This window comes from Serinus canaria, chromosome 1A (genome assembly GCF_022539315.1).
Source record: "Serinus canaria isolate serCan28SL12 chromosome 1A, serCan2020, whole genome shotgun sequence".
In the NCBI taxonomy this organism is placed as follows: domain Eukaryota; kingdom Metazoa; phylum Chordata; class Aves; order Passeriformes; family Fringillidae; genus Serinus; species Serinus canaria.
In genome coordinates, this window is record NC_066314.1 from 52840138 (window position 1) to 52855781 (window position 15644).

Consider the following 15644-nt stretch of genomic DNA (forward strand, 5'->3'; position numbering starts at 1 on the left):
CACCGACAGGATGTAGAATTCCTAAAAGCTCCGTTTATTGTTTACAAAGCTCGTATTCTTATAATGTTTTCCTCTTCCGTACACGCGATCACGCAAAATATAATTGGAGGGTTTGCTTTGTGCACGAGGCATGCACGCGTCCTTATCAATTTCTAATTGCCTAGTTACATCTGCACAGCTTAAGCATTTTGTTTTTGCCTTGCGGTTTTCAGCATCCTGTTTTACATCTCTTGCTTGCCAGCTTCTTGCTTATCACCTCCTCATACTTAGGTTCAAGGAGAGGATGTTCCTACAGCTTACTGTAAACCTGTCCCACTGCCCAAGATTGTCCCCCAACACTGACCTCTATTCTTTTTCTTCAGGATCCAGAAGCATTAGCTCAGCTAATGAAGTCTGTGCCATTAACAAATGATGGGAAGTTCATGCTTCTGAATGACTTGTCAGAAGAGGATGGAACCATGCTTGAAGGAGGGGAGGAATCAGAAGCATAAGCAGCTCCTGTCACTTCCTGCAGCCTCTGTGGGAGTAGAAAAGCAGGGAGTCTTTTTGCAAGACTCTCTGGTTTTCAGTCACCTGCGCACACCTGAGGCCAGCTGCCCTTTCCTGCTGGAGAGCAGTGGTTTCTCTGCAGCGGAGTCCCTCTGGATTTACAGCAGGACTCAGGGCATTTAGCATTTGTGAATGTGTAGGGTGGAACTGTGTCTGGGGAGCTGACAGTCCTGAGTAGGAGGACAGTGCTGCTGGTGGACAGGAGAGCACAGCTGTCAGCAACTGAGGGGTAATAGCCTTTCTTACATTTACAGGGCCAGCAGTATCTCATTCCACTGAAATTTGTGTGAGCTGCCAGCTCCTCTGACAAATATCAGGCCTCAAATTTCCTACCATAGTCAATTTTCATAGTTTGCATGATTATGTGCATCTGAATGAAGGTTAAAAATGCACTATCTACTTTATTTCAGATGAAGTTATTTTTAGTATAGTTTATGTGTAACAAGACTTACCTTTTGTGTTAGCCTATTTACAAAACAATTTGTTAAACACTAAATTTTTCCTATTAATATAATCTATTTTTATAATGCATCTAGAAAAAAGCTTACAAAACAAATTTAAGTGCCTACTCTTACCTTCTAGGGGACTGCACTGTCATTAATGGACAAATTGTTCCTCCTTGATTTATTATTCTAAATACCACTGACATGCAAACCTCAGAAGTAGGCAACAAATGTGGAATGTTAGCTGTGTGCAGCTTTTCTATGGTCAGATTTCTTGCCAGAGATGGTAATAGTAGGACAAATAAGTACTTTCATAGTAAGAATTCTTTGTATTTTTAACACTGTGGTGACATGCAACAGCTGAGTCTATCAGCAACCTTTGGTTTTAAGAAACTGAGCAATAAAATGTTAGATTACAAGTCTACAAGGTATTGACAAGTCTTATAGTACATTTCGGAGATTAGACACTAGAGAGATTTGGCTAATAAGTTTACATTTTTTCCATCCTGAAAACATCAGCAACATCACTTTTGAAGAACAAACAAAATAGACAAAATAAAGAGCTCTTAGTGGGGGGAGGGGTGTAATCTGTAGTATAGTTTATATTAATCAAGATAAGGTACCTAGAAAAAATGGCTGAAATTCCTCAAACTTAATTTAACTTTTCTCAGTCACCAAGAAACTAGATTTTCCATAAGCAGAATCTGCGCATCAGTATCTGAAAGATCCCAGATTGGAAGTGTTTGAAATGGAATAACTCTAACTTAACTGGTTATTGAATGTTTAAAAGTACTGTGAAAGAAAACTGTTAGTAACTGACACAAAAACTTCTTCCAAAATAAAAACTGAAGCTGTCTTGTTAAAAAAATTAACACCTACTGAACTGGTGTTACTGAAAACACTGGGAATGAGGTTTTCAAAATTGCATTTATTAACAGAGTTTTATATACATAATGTTCTCTACTCACAAACCGAAGAGACTGGAGTAACAAAATACCCTTTTGTACAATGAGTTAGGAAACATTAAGTATTACATTTGGTCCTTTGTACCTGAGAAGCTGAAAACAGCTGTTGATGGACTTCTGATGCAACTCAAATGTTTTTCTGGTTCCAGGCTGCATTAGGACCTGCAGAATGTGCCCTTCAGCACCAGGAGTTTGCAGCTGCTGGGGCCATGCAAACCCTTGGTGGCACGGCTGACAGGGACCTAGGTGTCCACAACCCCTCAGAGAGCAGCTGCTGCACTTCTATCAGCCTTGGCACAAGGCTGAACACCTGAGGGCAGTGGTGACAGCTGCCATCTGCTGGGGTGAGAGTCTGGCCTTTAGCCTGTTCCAACCCTGCCCTAAAGGAAAAAACCCTAGACATGTTTTATGTCCCTGCAAAAAAGACATCATCATTTCTATCACCCCTGGGAATTTCTGAGTGAGCATGTTTGGTTTAGTTTAGGGGATTTTTTTTTTTTTTTTTTTTTTTGTAGCTCCATTGTCTCCTCTCCAGACAACCAGTTAGGGTCCATTTGGTTCCTGTAATTGGAACAGGAGGCCAAAAGCAAAAGAAAGAGTAGCACCACAGCATGAATTTCACCCCTCTTCCATATCCTTGTGGGGAGAAAAAAAGGACTTAATGCAACTCAGTCACGTGACATCCAAACCCAGGACCCACCTTGGATTTCAGATGGGAAAAAAATCTTTCTGCATGTCTATGCTGCTACATGACAAAGAGAAAGAAGGATATACAAACTGCAGTCCTGTATTAGCTCTATTATCGCTGTACAAGTTGGTGTATGTGTACATTTTTGCCATATAGAGTATACATTCAGTTCTCCCAGATTAAACAGGTATCTATAAAAATAGGCTATGTCTTTCCTCTAGAATTTCCATCACCAGAACCACATGAATTTGTTAACCACTATACATGAAGGCAGTGCTCAGTTCACATTATGTTCAACTGCAAAGTCTTACCTTAGCAAGATAATGTCTTTCCAAAAGAAAATGGAGAAAGGAAAATACAAGAACAGACTAGAGTGTGGGCTATGTCTTGACTTCACACAGCTCCCTAGCAAGGCCATCCTGGGGAAAGGGACACTATCTGTGGGTGATTCTGCCATTGCTGTGGAAGAAGGAAATGCAGCACTTGACCACTCCACGAACTTAGGTGACTTCAGCAGAGATGGGATTGTGGAAGGATGTACACAGCAACTGCAGCAGGATGGGAAGCAGCAGCAAGAATGCTGATCTCAGCAATGCTACTGAGCGTTCAGTGCAGGCGCAGTTTGGTCAAAAAAAGTGCACACAAATTTAAAAAAAAAACCTGTATCAAAGTAAAAAAGCAAAAATATAAATCAAGTAATGTAGCATTCCTTAGGGCAGTTATAATGATCTAAGAGTAAAAACTTTAATGAGCCCAGCTGATTTTAACAGTCCATAAAGCTTGTGTGTCATGTTCTCAGAACCAACAAATGGAACGTTCGTATCAGTCTGGTCTTTCCAGTTGCGACAAAACATTCATCCTTGCTGTCTGAATGTTGGAATGACTGGCAGGAAAGGGTGAATCAGAAGAACGTCAGGAGTTGTTTGAACCAATGACCCAAAAGTGGGTGGAACAATTTGAACCATTAAAACAAACATTAAAGAAAGTTTGGTCTAAAAATACAGTTTAAGAGTGCCAAAAAAACCGCCATCAAGGGTAGTTGTCTCAGCTGGACTGACTGGAGTAGTTTATTCTGGTTGGTAAGAACTAGAAGGGTGTTAATGTTCTGGGAGATTAAAGCACACTGTATATTTTAATAAAGGTAGTGTTTTAAGTTAAGTGTAGTGTAGCTACTTAAGTTAGCAATCCGAGTAATTGTACAATCTAGAACCTCTATTTGCAGGCATGGACAGATACTAAATAAAAGTTCTCACAGTGTTCAGCAGCTTTTGAGCCTGCAGTGCAATTATTGGTAATAATCAGGCACATAAAACTATATGAACAACACATGGTTCAACAGATCTACAAAGCCTAGGAAATACAGAATTGAGGCTGAAACTTGCAATTAGGCACAACATGTTCATGAACTGTAAGATCACGTAATAGTTACAGACACTCATCACAGTGTCTGGTCATGAAAGAGCTGATTGTGGTTCTGTCTTGGCTCTGGATTTCCTTACTTCTGTGGATGCAAATCAGACCTTCAGTATGAAATGAGAAGTAATTTGTTACGTCCACTTTTCTTGTTTTCCCATTCTTTGACAAGGGGGCAAAAACAGGGGGAAATAAATGTTTGATGGGATCCCAAGTTCCCACAGTACAAATACTGTTTATAGTAACAACAAGGGGGTTTGTAATCAAACAGAAATAAGCACTTCCATTTTGTGTAACAGATTAAACATACATTCACAACATACACTGTTACACCCACAGTGTAATCTGTGACTGCATAAAATGCAACAGGGCTGCACAATTACATGTCTCAATTATTTTTTGGACAACAGTACAGCCAATATCTGGATTAATTTTTTTTTTTTTTCTGGTTAAAGAGATGCCAGTTCAAACCTTGGACCAACAGCCTATGAGTTTGGGTTTTTTAAAATGCTATGATAGAGATGCAAGAATGCATCTAGAAATTAATATGGATTTTTTTTATTTGCACATCTGTACTTTAAAATAACTACCTCCAAGGTCAGCATTTTATTAAATTATTTTCAAGCTAAAGAAAGTGCTGTAAATAATGCAAACTCCTGAAAAATAGGAGTTTCTACAGGAAATACAGACAAACACAGACCTAGCCCCAGTGGATACTAGTATGCTACTGTACATTTTCTCTTGGATTTAACAGAGCAAGTAAGTAAAATCTAGAACTTTAACCCCTACACAGTGTTACTGATGAAGACAAGGACATGAGTTATTTGAGTAAGTAATCATCACCCGTACCAGCCATGTCATTTCACAACAGGCTCTGCAGGCACAGAGTTGGAAAGATCTCCATTGCTTGCTTTACCAGATTCTTCTACAAAGACAAAAAAAAAAAAAAAAAAGCATGGATCATGTTTAACACTCTATTTGAAACAAAACCCCTCAAATTCTAGCATATATATTATATACATGATGCTGTCACAGGAACACCTCATGCAGTATTTCATGGTCAGCATATGCAACCTGACCTTGCAGCACAAGGCCCTGTGAAGAAATTTATACTTGGGGTGAAAGGTTCTTCAATCAGCAGTACTTGTCTAAAAATTACATATACAATGCTCACACATTTTTCAGAGTCCAAGTCCAAAGATCATGGTAGAGGACATAGATATTACCGTGTACAAAACTTTCCACTCTGGTATGCATTTCCAGCTTTTCTCCCTGCAAAACACATTGCCTGGGGAACCGAACAGGTACCACAACAGAGAATATTTAACCTAAAATATAATTAGCTGATGTTCTCCAGAATGGTCTTCTACAAACTCCAGAGCAGCATGTCTATTCTTCCCACAATGCTTGGAGTTCTTTGAATTTGTTTGGGTTTTTTTCTTGCACTGAATATTTATCTGAGCAACTTCACTGAATATGATCAAATATAAATTAATGCTAGAAGAATTTTTCTTTACAAATTGTTTTTCTAGTGCAGAAGAAAACTAATCTTTTTCTCCAGTGACTGTAATCTCACAGGGCACTTGTGCCTTTGTCAGAAGTACAGTGGAGAATTATTTACCAATTCAGTTTTTAATATACTTCTGTTTCCTGAGTTTCTAAGTAACTTGTGACCGAACTGCATTTCTGTATCTTAATCCTTAGGAGCATTCTCATTTCTTTGGAAAGAATTTTCCCAAGAGAATCTTTCAGAATTCATGAGGGAGAATAAACAACCAGGAATAGAAATGCAAAATACCAGTGTTACCTAGTCAAGAGACTACACCACAAATTAAGACCTTACCCTTTGAATATAGAATTCAATGGGAGAACAAGCATATCAAACATTTGAGTATCTACAGTAACTGCATCATCTGCTATGTAAGTTGAAAGCCACTTCAACTTACAACAGGTGAAAACCACTTTATTTAACACCACCTAAGGCTGTCATTGTCAACACTGGTAACCAAAGAGGTAAGTATGAGGCTGAAGTTACTGAATTTAATATTTCTGCAAGTATGCAATTCTCCCTGTCCCAGGCTTTTTTTGTCGGTTGGGTCTTCTGTGGTGTTGCTTTTTTTTCCTCCACACCTCAGAAGCTCAGCTTGAAATTCACCTATTCCAAAGAAGGACTTCTTAAGCTGTTCTTGCTGAGTCTAAATCACCCATGACCACATAAACCTCTCTCTGGAATACTCAATCAACCTATGAGCAAGAAAGCAGCTATAAAAAAACCCCTTTATTAAGGCACACAATCTCATTAGCCAAAATATTCTACATATAGGATTCACTCACCTTCTTTTTCTTTCTTTTCCTGGCTTTCTTCTGCTGCAGTTTTATCTGCTCTGAAAAAAATTCTTGCACTACTCAGCGAGAAATATAGGAGTTCAAATTCCTAAGGGAAAAGAAAGAGTAGCATCAGTGTGTCACAAATATGTAGACAAATATCAATGAGATTTTTCATAAGCATCTTAGACTCCTAGATTTCAGTATCTAAATCACTTAAATGCTCTTGAAAATCTTTCTTTTTTCATTCCTTATTCACACACATTTTACAAAGCAAATGTCGCATTACAGGGCAACCTAAGCAAAGCAGCATCACTGCAATAAATCTGCCTTGATCTGAGGCTGAAAATGAGGATTGTAGCAGCAGTGAGATCAGAGCAATTTGCCCATGGAAAGTCATGCAGCCAATAGTTTAAACAACCACAAGCCTGATCAGTGTCTGAACAAGGTTCAGCGATGTGTCTTTTTAACAGAGGACCAAACAGTGCACACTCCTTGGAACCATGAGGGCATACAGGGCCTTATCTATTCCAACAAGACTTTACAGAATGTAATCACGGGCTGCAAAAATAGCCATTGACACATTTGTCTCACAGGCTTCTCCAATCAAGAGAGAGAAAGCACCACACCACAGATGAAACTTGAGCTGTCGTGCTCCAAAATTCAAATGCGCCTTTCCTCTATTTGATAGCTAATGCATCAATCAATTTAGCAGCTCAGAATTAACACACAGGCAACTCTGAGAGTTCACAGTGTTAAGTGCAATACTTGTTATAAGAAGTTTAACCAAAAGATATTCTCTCCTATTTAGGCACTTATGGTTTAGTTGCATTAGATTTCAAATTCCATGGGACAAAGAATTCCAATGAAACAGGTCTTCAAATATCACAAAAACCAATTATGTTCCCTTCAGGTCATACACCAAGTCTTTATGCTCCTTTTGCGCTGTTGCTGTAGTCAGTGCTCAGGATTTTGCTCTCAATGTGCTCCATCAGAACAGTTACATGACTTGTGATAAGTAAGTGCTGAACCCAATACAGAACAGAAATTGTTACCAGAACACATAACCAGGCCTGTGCTGTACCTGTAAACAAACTTCCAGTCGCTTGTGGGTAAGGTTCATAGTCTGTAGTAGTTTTTCATCTTGATTAGTGGACTGCACATTCTGTTGCTTAGCTACTGCTCTTATTTCCTTCACGTACTTCTCTCTAACAGACTGGAACCAGTGCAGAGAATCAAACTCCTGGTACTGATCCAAAAGCTTCAGAATGTAAGCCACACCTAGTCATTAACAAACCATGAACTGAAGTCAACATGCAATTAGCAAAACATTTTGTGAGTGTCTTCAATGGATGAGCCTAAGTTAATAAGTCAAAACAAATATAATTTAAATTGTTATCAACTTACAATTAATCTGTTAGGAAAAACCACAATAAAGAACAAGCTTAAATTTTTTAAAACATCACTTCTCTAAATACTTGCATTCCTTCTCATCTGGATGAGAACAACAAGCTTGGAAAGAAATTTGAAAGCACCAATATATGTTAAAACTGTCTGCTCCCGTACACACCTATTCCATGTTTAGGAAATTCTGAACACAACCATAACCCTCAAATCCATTGTGCTGAAGCACAGATAAATCCAAAGAAATGATGGGATTTTTAATTATGAGAACAAAGTATAAACAAAACTTTTCTTGAAAATGTCCATTATGTTGGCTTACCCAAAGGTTAGTGAGAGTGCTGAAACTTACCCATGGCAAACCCATCATCAGTGAAAGCTGCTCCACTTTTGTTCTTCTTATTCAACTTCTCCTTGCAACTGATTGAATGCTCCACAAAATTGAGGGTCTGAAAGAATGAAAGGCGGTCTTGGAATCACAAAGAAACTCACAAATGTCACAAAGCACTGTCATACATGCTACTACAGTCTAATACAAAACACTTATACACAGCCCTGATCTGACAAGACCTTTTTGAAGCAAGCCCCAGTGCAATGCAGACACTCACCAGGGGTGGAACAATGATGTAGAAGTTCCGCAAGTGCATGTTTTTCATGCTGCGGAACTCGGGGGCAAACACATCCACCAGCATTTTGAAGTACTCTGTTCCCTCTGCAAAGTTCCGGGTCAGGTCACTGAGGACAGAGTCCAGCTGCCTGCAAGGGATGAGCAATGAGTTACCTGGTTCTGCTGAAAATCCCTTTGCTTACCCTCTTGGGATAACAACCTTCTTTGGCCCTTTGCCAACGTCCACAATCCAAGATCTGGGAGAGCACCCTCCCTCTAGAGCCCATTTGAATAGTGGGTTTTGATTTCATTGTCTCAAAAAAAGGCCTATGAATAGAACACTTGCATCTAAGACCCTGAAAATTTTAAAAGCAGAGCTCAGGCACACAGAGAGGAAAGCTTGTTAGCTTTTGAACAAGGATTTCTTCATGAAATCAGATTCTAGGTCTATTACTATCAATGCTGCTTCATATTTTCAAAACAACTGCTTCTATTTGCTTTGCTTTGAAACAAGTATTTTTGCATAAAGGCAGCAGAACTTTTAATATATACACACATAAATAACTAATAGCTGCATTTAGAAACATAAAATAACAATTTTCTCATCCCACCCCTGCTCCAGACTCCAAATGGAGTTAGTGTACCTTGCTGCTTTTTGTGTTTCTTCAGAGAGTCCTTCTTCTTTCACCAGCTCTTCAAAGTTAACAATATCTTCCAGATCAGGAACAAACCTGAAAATTTACTGTTTGTTAGGATTATGCTCAACTGTCTGCATTTATTGAAGTACTTACCCTAATTTATTTAATTTAATCTTCTGGGCTTGAACTACTTAGTTCAAGTTATGTCATATCTGTCACACATTCTCATCCAAGCATTATAAACCTCATTTCTAAATACAGACATATCATTAGTTGTACTTCTGTTTTTACTGGGCTATCATCTTCTCTCTCTAGCACTGGATACACTTGGTAACTCCATATTTGCTACTATTTGCAAGAAAATCAACTATTCCTTATTATGTAAAAGTTACTATGTTTTAATGTTGCATAAACATAAACAAAATCTGTACAGAAAAAGGTATAAAGTGAATGTGTTTTCCAAGTTCCTCAAGGTCTGTATTATTTTTCCTTAATGGATCCTTGAAATTATTTAACATCAAAAATTGCTGGCTTATGGACTAATGTCTTACTAATCTTTACATTCTATTAACTCTTCTGCCATGTTTTTGCATAGAAATTGTTTTATTTTTTAGTGATTTATGTCCATGACTGTGCAGTGCTGAATCCCAGCACTGTCTTCAATAATTACACTTAAATCAAGGCATATAAATGGAGCTTTTCAAAATTGATGGGGAATAGGTAGGGGCATAGGGAATATCAGAAAGAACAGAGAGCAAGGGGGAGAGAAGGAGCTAAGAGTAAAATTAAAAACTTGTAGATATACCTAATGGCACTACTGCAGCAGTGAAGTCCACCAGATCTTATCATTCGTACATAACCCAAAGCGTTGCCTTAAGAACAAGAAAATACAAGGAAGCAATTTATAATTACTTAAACACACACAAACTCTGCATAGCTCCTATAGGCTCTGAAATGTAAATTAAAGTTGCCATGTAGTTCTGGCACAGAACTTGGCTTTCAAAGCTAAGTTATAGAAGTTAAACTGCACCCTGCTATCAAAAGTCTATGTAGAGAAATAAAACAAAAATGCACCACCAAGCAAGGTTTTGTTCACTTTGGTACAAACTCTTTCCACTGGGCACATTAAACACTTGTAAATTCAGATCAGTTCTGCGCATTTACAGCATCAGTGGCTGAAAATTTTATTGTCACATTGTGAATTACTCAAGGATACTTCAGCTGGATATATGGCCCATTTTAAAAATACATGAACTAAGCACTTACAGGTTTTTACTAGGAAATACACTCAATATGGATAGAAGTCAGTTCCATAACAAAGAAAAGAACTGAAAAGGGAACAGGAATCTATGCAAGCTATAACTGTATTTTAGATTAAAGGCCATTAAAGGCCATTTCTGTGTAATTAGGTGAGAGCATGTACTTAGCATGGGCTACAAGTGAACTACTTTCCATCTGACTGGAAATAAATCTAGCTTTAGCCTCAGCTAAAAGGTCAGTTACTAGGTGATGAAGATGTCTTCCATTTGATAACATTTATAACACGTTAGATAGCATTTCATACCAATTTGACTTATGAGTTGTCTGAATTGGTCTAGATAGCTCTGGCCATCTGGAGTTATTCCAAGTTTTCTGATGCCACGGTTGAATTTATCTGCTCTTTCAAAGGGATACTAGAAAAAAAAATTAAATTATTTGTTATAACTATCTACCCTTAGGAAAAAAAAAACTTTTCATTACATCAACAAAATTCTATTTGAAATGTAGCTCTATGTCACATTTACAGCTTTGTTTTTTATAAATTATAGACCTGCTTGTCTGTATTAGTTCCCAAGAGTCATTTTACTAAGCCACTTCTGCAAGTTGAGAAGTTAAATAGTTTTACTGTGAAAAAGAAAGTATTCCTAAAACAAATAAGCACTTGACATGTAAAGAAGCTAGCAGTCTATTTTACTAAATACATTGTCTCTCCTATTTTAAAGACAATTTTCTAGGATGGAAAACCAGACCCTTATTCCCAAATCCTGACATACTGGAATGAGTGCTACATGACCACATAATTTTGGATTCCATTCAAGTAAGCTTATTATTCAAAACTGAAAACTGTTATGCATGAGTTGAACAAGTAGTTTAGAACCTCCAACAGACTACAACTCCATCAAATCATCCTTAAGTCACTGAGAGAATGATTTTAGCCAAATCTGTATTTGCATAGCAGACAGAACGAAACAAAGCCCTCCTGAATACAGACATTGGTAACACTGCATTTTGCCAGGAGAAAAGCTGTCCCTTTGTCTGGGAAAACACATTTACATAATAGCAGTGCTACGATTTGGTCACATAAAAGTAGCGTTTCTTTTGGAAAATTACTCTCGAGCCTTCAAAAATTACTATACCTTGTGATCATTTTGATCCTTGACTTCCCTGAAGAATCTGATGTCTTTGATAAGTCTGGATTTGATATGTTCATCATACATGAACTGGCTAAAAATGTAAAACTTTTTCCTCAAGAACTGGTAAGTGAAATTTACCTAGAAGGCAAAAAGGAAAAAAACCAGTCAAATGGAGAAAGTTAACAAAGTAACAAAGACATCTAACACCCTGTTTTCACCACATGCCTGAGTAACTTCTAACGAAAGCTCTCAACTCACTTTAATTTCACTGTTTTAAAAGAATAAGGAAAAATGAATAAACATTCTCCTGGAAGGCCTACTCTCTTTCAGGAAAGGACCAAGGAACAAGATCAGTATTTCAATTGATCACCTGCCCTACACAGCCATTAGTTTATCTGGAATATCCCATAACTGTCCTTTTGAAACAATACAAAGATCAAGTGGAAATAGGCAGACATTATCAACTTCCTCAGTCTGTAGAATCTGCATAACCTCCTGACACAACTTTTTTACTTCCTCAAAAAGTTTTCTAAAGTATTTTCTCATCTCAATACTTCTCATGTCTGCAGAAACAACTCAACTCACCATCAAAAGTGAGTAAATCACTAAAAAATAATGTGTGTAGCAGCATTTTTTGAGACAGTCCCCACTGTCCCACTCTCAGAAGAAAAGTGAAAGAAATCATCAAAACTTTTAGTAATTTCCACTTCTGAAATAATGACTTGAGAGTGGGTTCAATATTTCAGCAAATTCCTTTTCTTTCTTTTTTTTTTTTTTTCCTTTTCTGATAGAGCCAGAAGAATAGAAAAAAGGAAACAGCAACAAGGAAGGTAGAACTTAAGCAGCAGACTGGAAAGCACTGACCTGAAAACACCTTTGTCACTGTATCCAAACTTGAGAATCCCAATGATAAATTCCTGCTGTAGCAGACACAATGCACCTCTTTGCACTAACCTTGCAAAGATGCAAATACCATTGGCTGGTTAAAATGGCCACCTACACCTCAGACATCATTACAAGCTTTGTAATAGGAACTCATTTTTCCAACAAGTGATCAGAGGTCTGTAGCTTTATTTTGCAAATTGAAAAGCTGGTATTTCTTAAGCATAACAATTACAAGAAGAACTTAAAAAAAATCAACATTGCATTTTTTCAAGATTTGCTTTAACTGCAGCAAAGCAGTTAAAGCAAATCTTTAACTGCTTTGCTGCAGTTAAAGTATCTCTCTATTAAGTGTCAATAAGAAGAAAACCAGGGCATACTGTCCAGAACAGTCCAACCAGAACATTTATTTCTCCTTTGATGTGGTTTTAGATCTCTTTCTGAACATTTAGGTAACTGGAAGTGATAACACTCTCAAAAAATTGTGATATTGATTTGTGCCACATCCAAGAACTCATTTTTTTTATTAATTCATGCAGAACATTATCACTGCATTAATAAAACTGCATAACCAAATAAACTATTAGGAGATGCAAGGAGGAGGTTTTTTGTACAAATCACAAACAAATAACCCAACAGCAGCAGTGCAAAAGATACTCACTGTTGTGTTCATGATTCCCGTTCCATGAGTTCGAATTGAGTTAGCAATGTGTCGGATATTGATGGTGTTCAAGTGTTTGTTATTACTTGTTCTTTCAATGAAGATCTGGGAGGCAGGGAGGGAAAATGAAGTTAAGTACCCAAAATTGGTACTGTGATAAATTATTGACCTAAATAGCCCATATCCTGCGAGCAGCTGATAACTGGTGATTAGGGAAAGAACCAAGAAAAGCCAGCACGGATACAATGAACTTCATCTAGTGAATTCTTCAAATTTCTGCACAGCAGTGATTCAACAATTCTAAGGCAGATGTTGCACTAAAGACACCCATATTTGAGACTATATCCCATATTAAGTAGTCTAAACTCTTTTGGAACCTGTTTGCACTTTTAACCCCACATATACCACAGGAATGAGTTCTACTACTGAATTATAAGCTATGAAAAAAAGTACTTCTTTTCTTTCAGGAAACCGCTCATTTTTGTAATGGGCACCTCATTCTCACATTGTGAGAAACCCCAAAGGTTTGTTCCCTGTTGATGTTCTCCATGTCATTCAAAGGTTTGTTCCCTGTTGATGTTCTCCATGTCATTCACCACTTCATCTCTCCAATAACCCATTTTCAGATACACATTTTTCAAGCTCAAAAATCACAACATACTAAGTATGTTCTTATAGAGCAGCCAATTATCCTTGCTGCCTTCTAGCTTCCCTGGAAAATTGACATGCAGTGATCCTACTGGCAAAACATTTCTAAAATATGCTACAACATTCTCCAAGGCCAAGCCACAGCATCCCCCAAGAAGTTTTTCTAGAGCACCAATACTATTTTATAGCCTCTCACTATGCATGTTCAGCCTGGGCTTTCCTTACATGTACTCCACTCTGCATTTCTCAGTCCCTTCAAATTGGAGCCAAAGGGCAGGAAAAGTGTGGGATATACCTTACCTGATTATTCAGATTGTAGAGGTAGCGGGATACAAAAACATGAATATTTCTCATGATTTCCAAAACATCCAGACCCTGAAACAATATTATTTATTGAGAGTTACTATGATAAGACTTCTCAAGAACTCCTGACACACCTAACCACTAAAGGTGCAGAAATACTAATTATGCAGTTATTTGAAAGTATTAAAAAAAAACAGGCAGGACATTTTCAGTCCTGCCTGGTTTTTTCCAGCTTTCCCTGAAAGTAAGGAATTCTCCAGCCTATTCCACAAGGCATAATTAAACAATAAAAAAATAGAAAATCGAGATCCATCTGTTTTCACATTCTAAAATATGGAATCTTGCCTTAGAGATTCCTACAGACATATAGATGAAATGCAGAGAAATAAGCAACCAGCTAATTTTCAATACTGTTGACCCAACCTGTATAAAAGACTAGGTTTGCTATTTACAGTATAAATTTTAAAACTGTCAACACTATTTCCCCTAAGGAGTCCCTTAATTATCATTGTGCCTAGAGATGATACTATTTAATTTATATACCCTATTTCCAGTTGTGCCAGGCATTTCATGAGGCTTTTGAGGCTGGGGAGTTATGAAGTGTCAGGTGTCTTTGTGAAATTGTTTAATTCTTTGTAACAATGTGCTGATCAAATATGGGCAAGAGAAAAACAAAGCTGGAAACAGAAACTGATCTACAGCACTTCTGTGCCAAAAAACCAGCTGAAGTTCTTAGTTCTATGCACTCTTTCAACTTAGGAAGACACAGCCATCATGAATATTAGAAAAAAAGGGGCTGTATTTCTAAGAGCCTTCACCAATGTGTTAACCCAAATGAGGAAACACAGCAAACTGCCAATAATACCCAAGATATTAAAACTCCTGAAGAAAAGTCTACAGAACTAGGCAATCTGTAGACCTGTAACAGTGAATATCTTCACCATTAACTTGATGACTCTACAACTTTATTTCGAATGTCACCATGTTTAGCAGCTTTTAGGAGGCTCTAAGTCACTCTCCTAAAATCCAATTCACAGGTGTCCCAAAGTCCTCCATCTCCAGCCTGTGAAATAGTTTATCTTGATGATCACTAAGCAGAATCCGCTGAAAAGCTAGCAATAAACCAGGGAGAAAGACCCACCACTCAAAGGACATTCCAGACTTGTAACAGTTGTCTTAACAGCTTGCCAAACTGCTGTCACTGAATTTTCAAGAAAACAGTCTCTGGCTTTGTATACTCAATTCATTTCATTACGTTAACAAAATGAACAATTCAAGCACAACACAACATAAACGAATATCAATGTGATCTCCAAAGGCAGATAAAGATCCTGCCACACAATTCAACCAGAAATTAAACTTTCCCAAACAGTTCTCTGCTCTTGGATCCTTTCATTTCAGTGACTCAGTCCTATGACAGGGGAATGGTTTAAATTCTATTCCTGCTCTGTGGGCACTGTACCTGCTCCAGAGTCTGGCTGGGAAGGTGAGCCTCAGTCATACGTAAACCATAGCGCTGGGTTGCCAAGTTTCTCATCTCGCTGTAGGTGGCCCAGTCATGAAGGGCTACGGTTGTTAAGTTGTAGAAGGTCTTGTCCAAATAATGAGTTACATAAGCTGCGAACACAGAAGATGAACTAAAATAATGCTACCTATTTAGTTAGGAAAGTGTGGAAAAAAAAATACAAAGCCAAAGTATAAGAGATAAAAATAACAGAACCAAGCAAA

The 15644-nt window shown here is 37.7% G+C and overlaps 2 protein-coding genes across 8 annotated transcripts in view; one reads left to right on the forward strand and one right to left on the reverse strand.

Annotated features, from left to right (window-relative positions):
- The window catches only part of APPL2 (adaptor protein, phosphotyrosine interacting with PH domain and leucine zipper 2), a 35292-nt gene extending 33428 nt beyond the window's left edge, over positions 1-1864 (forward strand). For all 4 annotated transcript variants that reach the window (XM_030237860.2, XM_030237861.2, XM_050986095.1 and 1 more), the window contains one exon: positions 363-1864. In XM_030237860.2, the coding sequence (XP_030093720.1) occupies positions 363-491 (129 nt within the window). In that variant the 3' untranslated portion in view covers positions 492-1864. The remainder of the gene's footprint in view (positions 1-362) is intronic.
- Positions 1865-1900: 36 nt separating this feature from the next.
- WASHC4 (WASH complex subunit 4) overlaps positions 1901-15644 on the reverse strand; it is a 39229-nt gene continuing 25485 nt past the window's right edge. For all 4 annotated transcript variants that reach the window (XM_050986066.1, XM_018909799.3, XM_050986072.1 and 1 more), the window contains 13 exons: positions 15379-15533; positions 13914-13988; positions 12966-13070; positions 11426-11560; positions 10594-10702; positions 9835-9901; positions 9036-9122; positions 8393-8540; positions 8137-8233; positions 7468-7664; positions 6393-6492; positions 4908-4983; positions 1901-3305 (listed from right to left, as the gene is read on the reverse strand). In XM_050986066.1, coding sequence (XP_050842023.1) covers positions 4916-4983; positions 6393-6492; positions 7468-7664; positions 8137-8233; positions 8393-8540; positions 9036-9122; positions 9835-9901; positions 10594-10702; positions 11426-11560; positions 12966-13070; positions 13914-13988; positions 15379-15533 — 1343 coding nt within the window. In that variant the 3' untranslated portion in view covers positions 1901-3305; positions 4908-4915. The remainder of the gene's footprint in view (positions 3306-4907; positions 4984-6392; positions 6493-7467; positions 7665-8136; positions 8234-8392; positions 8541-9035; positions 9123-9834; positions 9902-10593; positions 10703-11425; positions 11561-12965; positions 13071-13913; positions 13989-15378; positions 15534-15644) is intronic.